We start from the raw sequence: 12,019 nt of genomic DNA on the forward strand, positions 1-12,019 counted from the left end.
TTAGGGCTAAGACACATATATCCTTGATCATTAGGGGAATCAAAGGTCACAGAGAAAACAAAGGAAAGTGAACATGAGGAATGTCAGGTCAGTCCTGATTCTATTGAATGGCACAGAAACTCAAAGGGCCAAACAGCCTTCTCCAGTTCCCATTTCTTATGGTCTTAACCAAGAATTTCAGATCTTATTAAACTCAATTTTGAGATTGTGTTGGGAAATTTGGCTATGATCCTCAGATGAAATCAAGATACTTCTTTAAGTAGTGACTAGTGGCTCATAAGAACATATTTTGATTCTAGATAAATTGATGATGAAACACTTGCACATCAGAATGGTAATATGGTTATGGGGAAGAAAAAGAATTAAAATTTAAGATTGACTTTCTACCAGAAGTGACTTTATGTTCTCTGTTCACTTTCCACAGGTGTTGCCCACTTTGCTGACTTCCAGCATTCTTTATTTTATATTTCTAACATTTGCTATATTTTGTTTTTGCATAACTAGGATTGCTATGTTTCTGTAAAGTTAGATCTTCTCAGCATGAATACTTTCAATAATTCAACATTAACAATATCAGTTAATAATAAAAACAGGAAGTTATGGAGAAACTCAGCACATCTGGCAGCATTTGTGGAGAGATAAACTTGATAAGGCAGATTGTGGTAAAATATAAATGTGAAATTTTTAATTTGAGGCGGAGCTTAACCATACAAGATAATAGCAAACTAATCTTTTGTCGGATAAACACATTTCTGGCCATCAAATGCAAATGATCACTTGTGAAATCCATAGTGACAATTAGTCAGACATAACTGCGTCAAATGCACAAACTGCCTGGTATTCAATGATCATGACACATGTTGTCAATAAATACAGTAAGAATTAAATGAAAAAGTCAGGGCCCTTGTGACACAGTAGGAGTATTCCTACCTCTGAGCCAGAAAGCCTAGACTCAAAAATATCTGTTTGAGAGCTGTGTAGTAAATTCTCTGAACAAGTTGCAAGTTCAAGTCACACTGCAGAGCCAAACACTTCAGCGTTGGAGCTCCTGTCATTTAGCGGAGATATTAAACTGAAGCCCCACCTACTCTGGAAGGCAGACATTGAATAAACCACTTGTGGCTCACAGAGATTGTGTTCCTAACTCTGGACCAGGAGACCTGGGTTCAAGTGCCACCTGCTCCAGAGGTATGTAATAATGTCTCTGAACAGGCTGATTAGAAAATATCTCCTCAAATGAAGAAATTGGAAGGGCTCCTGTGGTGCAGCAGTAATGTCCCTGTCTCTGAATCAGAGACCCTGAATCCTACCTGCTCCAGAAGTCCATACAATCCCTACAGTGTGGAAACAGGCTATTAGGCCCAACAAGTCCATGCTGACCCTCTGAACAGCATCCCACCTAGACCCAACCCCACCCCCCTACCCTATCCCTGTAACCCTGCATTTTCTACAGTTAACCCACCTAACCTATGGGTAATTTAGCATGGCCAATTCACCTAACTTGCACATCTTTGGACTGTGGGAGGAAACTGGAGCACTGGGCAGAAACCCACGCAGACACAGGGAGAATGTCGCCCAAGGGTGGAATTGAACCCAGGTCCCTGGCACCATGAGGCAGCAGTGCTAACTATTGAGTCACCATGCTTATAGAATATATCAAATGAACATATCCATACTGAATTCATTGTGTCACTTTGAGCTGTAAGTTTATAAACAAGTTGTAATGGTTATAGATAACACAGTTTGGAGCTGGAGGAACACAGCAGGCAGTATCAGAGGCACAGGAAAGTTGACGTTTCGGGTCAGGACCCTTCTTCAGAAATGGGGAGGGAGCTCAGAAATAAATAGAGGTGTGGGGCTGGGGAAGGTAGGTGGGATGGCGATAGGTGACTGCAGGTAGCGAGTAATCTCTGTTATCTTTGATTCCAGCATCTACAGTTCTTGCTATCTCCATGTAATGGTTATAAACCATTTTGTAATTATACACACTCAACTCATTATTCAGATAACAAAAAGTGTACAGGTAGTAGTAATCTATTAAGTACAAACAGCAAAATGTTCACATTCCTCGATTAACAATTAAATATGAGCTTTTTTGATGTAACAACACATCCAGTTTAGATAGTTGATGGTTTGAAAACTGCCAGCCTGGAATGAACACCGGCAATTTTCTTTAATAGGAAAAGCAATGCCAAATTGGGTGTTTGCCACAGTGAGAACCACAGCAACACAGACGTCAACAGTCCTAACAGTTTTGGAAGGTGATGAAAAGGATAAAAGCAGCAAATAGGTACAGAAATCTACAAACATTAAGTGGATTAAACACACAAAAAGTAACATATAAACCTTATGATAAGAAGTAAATTTCAATTATAAATTTGTCAACACGAGCAAATAACACTGGCTTCAGAGCCTTACCACAAGCCTTTACATTCAGGGGTTTGAGGTTTGTTTACCTATAGAATAACAGATACCCAAGAGTTTGTTACAGATTGGAACTTAATTTTTGCTTACAGAGTTGCTTACATAGAATAACAAGTACCTATAGAGACTTATACGCTGATTGAGGGTTTTGGGAGTGGTTTGAATATAGAGTGACAGATACTCGGAACTGAGTTACAGACTGGAATCTAATCGGGAGACTTGGGGATGGTTTATCTCTACAATATCAGATACATGGGAGTCTGGTGTCAGGGGTGTGGAGCAGAGCGAGAGTCCAAGGTCACTCGAGTTGAAGAATTCTCTCCCAAGGGGCATTGTGGGTCTAAGACGGCAGCTCACCACTACCCTCTCATGACAACTTTGGATGGATAATAAATGCTGGCCAGCAAGCGACGCCTATGTCCAATGAGTGAATAAACAAAAAAGTTCAATACTGATGCAACAGCCTCCTCATATTTAATGTATACATTTTCGCTGCAGACAAGAAACTCTTCATGATCTTTCTTGTAATGCATTGTGGAACATCAAACTGCCAGCTTATATTGCGAGCATAGAATGAAACCAGTCATAGCAAGTTGAACAACGGAATAGCATATGTTATCAATACGCATTCCTGATCTTTCTGCCAGATGGAAAACACCATATTGAGCCCATATTTAGGTTGAAAGTTATAAATGAAGTTTACTCAGAAGGTTAACAGATGAAAAATTGAGTAAAATCAGTAAATTTAACCAGTTTACAATATTTAAAAGCACGGTATCTTCTCCAAGACAATAAAAGTAAAAAAGCTTTTAGCCATTCTATGAAGTATGTTTGCAACTTGCTCCTTGGTGAAAAACAATTTCAAGAACAATGTCTTTCTCAGTATTCTTTGATATCAAACCTACTTCCAAGCCAAATAGAGGGACAGCAAGACCAACTTATCAATTATTTCTGTCCCGCTTTACCTTTGCTCAAGTACTAAAGAAAACAGATGTCTATCGTTCATGATTAAAGCCAGTCCACAAATTAAATCACATTTTCCTCAGCATTGGGCAGGCATCAAACAAGTTATCCGTCGCTGCCAATTCACAGTCAGATTGAGTGAGTTTTACTTATGAATTTACAGTAATAACTGAAAAGATTGTCATCACCATCGGAATGATTTGTTCAAACGCAATCTCCAACATAATTCATAGACAAATAATACCAAAAATTCAGAGAGGATAAAAAATATATATGAAATACAAGTTGGACTTCAACAGGGATTTTGAGAGCTATGTTTCATCTTTGACTCCTTCCTTTCTTAACTCATCTTTTTCCATTTCTGGCAACTAGTATTTATTATGAGCCCACTGACTCATATAGCTACCTTGACCACACCTCCTCACTTTCTACACACTGTAAAGGATTCCACTTCATTTTCTCAGTTCCTCTGTCTCCAGTACATCTGTACTGATGATTGCAGAAGCACTGTTGTGGTTCAATGTCTCTTTTTTCTCCCCCAACCAAGGAAGGATTCTCCCCACCACTGTAGCTGACAGCGCTGTCGACCACGTTCACCATATTTCTGAGTCACTTTTACCCTTCTCCCCACAGAACCATGATAAAATTCCCAAAAACACAAGAATTAAGTTCAGGAATAGGTAATTTGGCTCCTCAAGCATTCACTACTTTTTGATAAAAACATGGCAGACCTGTGGTTTCAACTCTGTTGTCACATCTGCCAAACCCCTCCCCCATAACACTTGACTCCCTTATTGCGCAAAAATCTAGTTAACTCAGCCTTGCAATGTATTTAATGTCACACCCTCCACTACTGTCTTCTGAAGAGAATTCCCAAGACTAAAGATCCTCAGGAAAAAATTCACTTCTGTCTTAAATAGGATGTGGTGGTGTATAAAGTCAAATAGTTGAATGCTGCTCACACTGAGCAGAACAGGTTCTGGGATGGAATGAAGACTCCTTTGTTTTGCTTTTACATCAATGCTGGTTGTGGCACTTGGTCATGTGCAGAATAGCATTCCTGATAGTTTGCCTCCTTCCATCTCCCTAAGAACCTTCTTTCTGCGGGTGCTGCTCAGAGTACATCTTGGGAGGATCTGCCCAAGATGGTTTCTCACAGCCCATCACAAGACTACCAAATCATGCTTCTATCTTCGGTGCTCAGTTGGCCTAGACCGGAGGTATAGACCCCTTAACTATTTTGTTTAAATCAGCCTTACTCATTTTCTTTATTGGCTTTCATTGTCGGGTTGTGGTGAGATAGAAAGAACTAATCACACCTTCAGGCAAACTAATATCAAGGACTTTCTGTTTATCCTTTAATATTTCATTAAATTTCAAAACGTCTGTATTTGTTTCTAGAAGAAATCACAAGTCTGGTCCCAATACCAGTTGAAATTTACATATACAATTATGTAACTTTTTGCATGATTCCTTGTTCATATTAAAGGCAAATTGACATTCCTGATAAAATAATTACACACATTGTAATTGTGACAGTGATAGTGGATAAGTTCATTTCCCCCACATTACATAAGCCAGATGTACAAGGTCCAAAACTCTCCTTCCATGTTACACACAACTTATTTAAAAACTTGTGTCTTGCTGCTCAAAATGCTCTTCATGGGAGAGATTAAATGCAGATTGGGCAACTACTTTCAGGAGCACCTCTTTTCTCTCAACAGGTATGACCGAGTTTCCTCCAGCCTGTCATTTTAATTCTCTCTTGCTGATGGTTGTCTCCTTGGCCAATTGCACTGCTCAAGAAAGGACCAACACAAGGTTGAAGAAAAGTACCTCATCTTTTAATTAAACACTTTTCAGCTTTCCAGAATAAACATGAGGTCCACCAATTTCTGACGATTTTGGCACTCCATTTTGATTGCTTTCCTTTGCTGGTTTCATTTGTTTCAGTGAAGCAGTACACTTGTTAGAGACACAACTTTTGTTTTTTTTGTTGCCCATCACCATTCCCTTTGACAGTGGAAGGGAATGGCCAAGGAATTCCTGACTTTCGCCAAATCACAGACCTTTTTGTGCTTATTTCACCCACCCTTTGCTCAAAGCTTATAATAAGGTTACAGACCTGAACCACTAGTTGTTACTCTCCAGGGATGATGTTGTAACATGAGTATGTCAGGCATTTTCTGTTTTTATTTTGGGGCCATATTAGAAGAGCAAAATACCTCCTTGGTTTCTTCCAATCTGACTTGGAACTTTCCATCTGAATGATAAATGATGCTGCTGTTTCTTCTGTCAGGAATATGAACTAGTTGCGCCAAATGGTACCTTTGACATTTAGATAGTGCTTTCTCTAAGACTTATTGGAGTCTGTGAGAACCAGTGATTTTCGAGGGCTGAGAGCTGTTAACTCTGGCAGATGGCAATTAGTTCTCCTGTCTTTGTTCAACTACCCTCTTCTTTTATACCTCTGATGATATATCAATTTCTTACAATATGATTGGTCCTAGGTTGTCAAAACCATCAGATTCAAAACATGATAGCTTTTAACTAGAATCACAAAGGCAAATGATTCATTAACTTTTATTCTTTTTATTGTGCTACGTCAATTCAAGTTACTTGGGAAATGTTCAATAAGAAAGGCAATTAGTCTACAATATTATAAACTGCTACTGAAATCAAAATTTATATTGATGAAAATATAATGAAAAGTTAGAGTTATAAACATGTGAACAAATTTACATAAAGGTGCAGCATGCATTCCCATCATAGAAAAATGTTAACTTTCTAGGCAACACTGCTTATCAGGTAAGTATCTGGCAAATGCAATGAAACAACTGACTTTAAGCATCCACTAGTTCTTTATTTAATAAGTATTTACAGCTGCTTTTATCTTTCCAATACGCATGTTTTTCTTCCTACAAATTATGCTGAATTTTTTTTGTGAACAAAATAGACAAAAAGAAAACCAAGCATCAAAACACTTCCTAGTGTAATAGCATAATCAGAAAAAAAAGCGCTTACAGATGCAAATGTTCCAATCTGTTTAACATTCTGTTCATAACTTTGAGAGCTGGTTGGTCGCCCTGGTGTACGTCTGGAATACCAGAATGTATAGTTGTACTGTAGTGGGTGTTCTCCTGGACCAGGGACCACTGCCTGCAATGAATAAAATATTAAAATAAAAGTGCAGCAAATGTACTCAAAATTGAGATAAAAGGTCATAGTTCTTATTTCTACTTGGTATAAGGGACTGCATATTTTCCCTTTCTGGACTATCAACTGAATAGAAGTTGGACACTACTATACAGATGAAATACAAAGACAGAGTTTTGAAATTTGAAAAAAAAAATCAAGTTGTGTGGTACATTTGCAGCTATACAAGACTATGTCGCTTCTGGAGCAATGGATTTGATAGATTATTGAGATGCAGCAGCATCAGGAGTCTTTGAGTTAAGAAAAAACTGCCTGATGATAGCCCTCAAGATGTTTGAGCTGTAGTTTGCTACAGAATTGAGGGCAGTGCAGCCAGAAACAGAAAAGGATTATAAATGATTTGAGAATTAGAAGATAAAAAGACCCAAAGTAACCCAAAAGAAAGACTTCTAATACAAGAGAGCGGGTCTACCTGATCAACTACTGAATTGAAGAATGTCCATTGTTCTACACACACCATGTCATCATTGATAAAAATCAAAAGAACTGAGAGAGACAATTTAACTCACTGTCATCTGAACTGTTGATCTAGACAAATTGTTTTTCCTGTCCATTTTTTCCACCCATAAAATTTCTGTCAAATATTATACCTGCTTTCTGTCTGTTTTATTTGTGAATGAGTGTATGTGTATTTGGGGTTTTAAAAGAGTGCAGTTTATATCACATTAGAGATTAGCAGTCCTTTCTTTTCTCTGCCATTTGTTAAAGAATAATTTTGTTTAAATGACATCATTTAAAAAAAAAAAGGGTTTCTTCCTTGGTTACTCATATATTGTTGGTACCTTCTAAAGCTTTTAATTAATGTTATGACTGTTATAAAGCAAACGTTGACCCCCCCCACCGCACCAAGAACCAAACTGAAACACCCAAAGAGGAGCACCTCACCGTATAATCTGTTAAAAGGGGTGTAACCTGTCTTTCAGCAACGTCTGGTGATTAAACAAAATAAACCCCTGATACTCACTTTACACTCAACAAGTAACAACTTATTTATCTAACTCTAACAATGAACAGATTATTAAATTATCAACAAACCTAACAAATCCCTTCTAATGACGAACTATTTCAGAGTAATGCAAGGTTCTAATGGTACACTGTTCCATTAAGTACAAGTCCCACTTATATAAAATAAAACTTTTAAAAAAGTAAAATTTAGTCTCTCGAAATTGCAACCAGATTACATGCCTTCCGGAATGCTCTGTGCCTTCTGTAAGGAATACCTCCTCTGATTCTTCTGTCAGGAATATGAACTAGTTGTGCCAATGGTACCTTTGACATTTAGATAGTGCTTTCTCTAAGACTTATTGGAGTCTGAGAGAACCAGTGATTTTCTTGAGGGCTGAGAGCTGTTAACTCTGGCAGATGGCAATTAGTTCTCCTGTCTTTGTCCAATTACCCTCTTCTTTTATACCTCTGATGATATGTCAATTTCTTACAAATGATTGGACCTAGGTTGTCAAAATGATCAGATTCAAAATTTGACAGTTTTTGGTATCTAAATGCCTGGTTCAAATTGTTTGGCTAAATTCAAAAACCCATTGTCTTGGTAAAAATGCTGCTTGACCTGCTGACGGTATGGCCTTTCGATAAAAAATGTTTCAATTTGGTGCTCTCTGTACTTGCAAACTTCCAAGCTGCTCATAGACATCTCCAAGCGTAGAAAAAGCACAATCTTTTAAAAGGAATAGGCAATGCTTTCCCCCTTAGCATTTTACAAACACCAAATTCTAATGTCCTGCCTCCCATATATAAATACTCTACCCAACTTTGCAACAATGACCCACTTCAGAAGGTGCACAGATTCTCAAGCCCCATTACTCTGGGGTTGCCAAAGAAGTTAATAATCTAATCAAAGCACACAAAGACCACAATTCACATGTCTGTTGGAATCAAGTTAACAGGAACCACTGACCAGGTTCCTGTACTTAACAAGAACTACTGTTTATTACCAATAAGTAAATTTTAATCACAAATAAACAGCTATGAACTATCAACATATTACTCTACTGGTTACACCTCCCCCTCTAATGCCACATCCCCAACTACACCACTACACCACCCCACTACCCAACTTTAAAACACTTACACACACATGCAGACAGACAGATACAGACAAACACAAAATAAAAACACTTAGTTTCATGGGTGGAGGTAGATAAAATACAGGGAATCATTGTTCAATAGCATCAATCCACAGGCTTTGCCAAGATGATCTTTTGCTTCCTAGGACTTTGTTCTTTAATCTCTTTTCTCTTATTTACAGGAGATACAAGGTAATTGGTATACTAACTACAAACTATTTTAATTACTAATTAAAGGCAACAACTTACAGTAATTGGTGGGAAATAAAATTCTTGTTTATTTAGTCTTCAGGTATTTTTACTGCAAAGAGACACACACACCATCGATACTTCCAGCAGTCCGATGGCTTTTCATTATATTGTTCACACCCATATGCTGTACAGTTGTCCATGAACCAGACAGCTACCATCAGGCTGATGATCTCTAGCATCCATATCAGGTCACAATTTCACAATCCAATCAGTTACTTTTTACCAGCCAAATCTTACTCTGCACATCAATCCCCTCTCAAACCTTACTGTCTCCCACCAACCCCCTAATTCCAGTGCCATGCTGTGTACAATTTCCCCCACCAGTTGAACAAAGTAGCAACGCAAACATCACACACAATGAGTTTCGGGAACTTGTTTTCAGAAGTGCAGCAATTCCTTTCACAGTCCTATGGTTTTAAAATGCTCCTTTTTTTTCATTTCAGTTATGGTCTTTACTACTTGTATTTTGGCAGTTTGCATTTGGTAGCTAGGGTTTGTAGACAGCAATTTCTTTTAATATATTCTGAGCTGCTAAATTCCAGAGCTCAGATGCCTGGCAGTTAAGTTTTAATGTTTTCAATTCTTGGCTTTAAAATAAAACAAACATAAGTTTTGGAAATTTTGAATTTATCAGATTGCTTCATTGCTTTTTAAGTTGGTTTCATATTACCTGTAATTGTGCTCCCCATCAAGGACATCTTTGATAACACTCCCAAAATAACATTACACAAACCTGAATCCAAATGTGAAATACTGTTACTTTTCTGTCACTGAAAGAGAAACTATTTTAATCTACACAATAGTGTTAGCATAAATGCACAGGGAAACATTGATTTACTTCCTTATTAAAACTGGAGAGAAGAAAGGATCTGATAGACTAGTCACAACTACATTCTTATTTGCACAACTTTTCATCCTTCTCTTTATATTCTAAATTAACCACTGCATTGTAACTAACATTTCAATTGTTAATTTAGAATACAAATAGAAGAATGAAAACTATTTTTATAACTACATTCCCAACAGCACCACCACCACCACCATCCCTGGGATATATTCTGTCCCAACGGTAGGGCAGACCCAGCAGAATTGGTGGCAGTGTAGTATACAGTCGGGAGGGAGTTGCTCTGGGAGTCCTCAACATTGACTCCGGACTCCATGAAGTCTCATGGCTTCAGGTTAAATATGGGCAAGGAAACCTCTTACTGATTACCACGTACTATCCTCCCTCAGCAGATGAATCGGCACTCCTCCATTTTGAACAACATTTAGAGGAAGCACTGAGGATGGCAAGGGTACAAGAAGTACTCTGGGTGGGGGATTTCAATGTCGATCACCAAGAGTGGCTCGGCAGCAGTACTGCTGATTGGGCTGGTCGCGTCCTAAAGGACATAGCTGCTAGACTGGGTCTGCAACAGGTGGTGAAGGAATCAATAAGAGAGGATAAATATACTTGGCCTCATCTTTACCATTCTGTCAGCTGCAGATGCATGACATTATCGGTAAGAGCGACCACTGCACAGTCCTTGTGGAGACAAAGTCCTGCCTTCATGTTAGGAATAACCACCATCGTGTTGTATGGCACTATCACCGTGCTAAATGGGATAGGCTTCCGACAGATCTAGCAACTCAAGACTGGGCATCCATGAGGTGCTGTGGGCCATCAGCAGCAGCAGAACTGTACTCCAGCACAATTTGTAACGTTATGGCCCGGCATATCCCCCTCTCAACCATTACCATCAAGCCAAGGGATCGACCCTGGTTCAATAGAGAGTGTAGGAGGGCATGTCAGGAGCAGCATCAGGCATACCTGAAAATGAGATGTCAACCCAGTGATGCCACCAAACAGGACTACTAGCATGCCAAACAGCACAGGCAGCAAGTGATAGGCAAAGTTAAGCGATCCCACAACCAACAGATCAGATCTAATCTCTGCAGTCCTGCTACATCCAGTCATGAATGGTGGTGGGCGATTAACCAACTCACTGGAGGAGAAGGCTCTACAAATATCCCCATCCTCAATGATGCAAGAGCCCAGCACATCAATGCAAAAGATAAGGCTGAAGATTTCGCAGCAATCTTATGCCCCGAGTGCCGTGTGGATGATCCACCTCGGCTCCTCCAGTGGTCCCTGGCAGTCCCCAGCATTAGATTTACTAGTCTTTAGCCAATTCAATTCACTTCTAGTGACATCAAGAGAATGGTCGGAGCCACTGGATGCTGCAAAGGCTACAGGCCCTGACAACATTCTAGCATTAGTACTGAAGACTTATGCTCCAGAACTTGCCATCTCCCTAGCCAAAGCTGTTCCAGGACAGTTACAACATTGGCATCTACCCGACAATGTGGAAAATTGACCAAGCACGTCCTGTACATAAAAATCAGGACAAATCCAACTGGGTCAACTACCGCCCCTTTAGTCTACTGTTGATTATTAGTAGAGTGATGAAAGGTGTCATCAACAGTGCTAGCAAGCAGCACCTGCTCAGCAATAACCTGCTCAGTGACGCCCAGGTTTGGTCCACCGGGGCCACTCAGCTCCTGACCGCATTACAGCTTGGCTCAAACATAGACAAAAAAGCTTAATTCCAAAGGTGAAGTCAGAGTGACAGCCCTTGACATCAAGGCTGCATTTGACCATGTGCAGCATCAAGGAGCCCTTGCAAAACTGGAATCAATGGGTATCATGGGGAAACTCTCCCGTGGTTAGAGTCATACCCGACATAAAGGAAGATGGTCATGGTTGTCGGAGGTTAGTCATCTCAAATCCAGGACAGCTCTGCAGGAATTCTTCAGGCTAGTGTCCTAGGTTCAACCATCTTCAACTGCTTCATCAATGACCTTCCCTCCATCATAAGGTCAGAAGTGGTATGTTTGCCAATGATTGCACGATGTTCAGCGCCATTCATGACTCCTCAGACATTGAAACAGTGTGTCCAAATGCACCAAGATCTGCGCAAGATCCAGAGATAGTAGGAACTGATGCTGGAGAATCTGAGATAATAAGGTGTAGAGCTGGATGAACGCAGCAGGCCAGGCAGCATCAGAGGAGCAGGAAAGCTGACGTTTCAGGTCTGGACCCT

At 39.5% G+C, this 12,019-nt stretch overlaps 1 protein-coding gene across 4 annotated transcripts in view; it reads right to left on the bottom strand.

The window, feature by feature from the left end:
* The window catches only part of eif4e2 (eukaryotic translation initiation factor 4E family member 2), a 45,683-nt gene that overhangs the window by 21,803 nt on the left and 11,861 nt on the right, over positions 1-12,019 (bottom strand). For 2 of the 4 annotated variants that reach the window (XM_048604350.1, XM_020529610.2), the window contains exon 3: positions 6,412-6,546. The exons of the other annotated variants lie outside the window; for them this stretch is intronic. In XM_048604350.1, coding sequence (XP_048460307.1) covers positions 6,412-6,546 — 135 coding nt within the window. The remainder of the gene's footprint in view (positions 1-6,411; positions 6,547-12,019) is intronic. 4 annotated transcript variants of the gene reach the window in all.

Source organism: Rhincodon typus, chromosome 13, assembly GCF_021869965.1.
Source record: "Rhincodon typus isolate 14 chromosome 13, sRhiTyp1.1, whole genome shotgun sequence".
Taxonomy (NCBI): Eukaryota; Metazoa; Chordata; class Chondrichthyes; order Orectolobiformes; family Rhincodontidae; genus Rhincodon; species Rhincodon typus.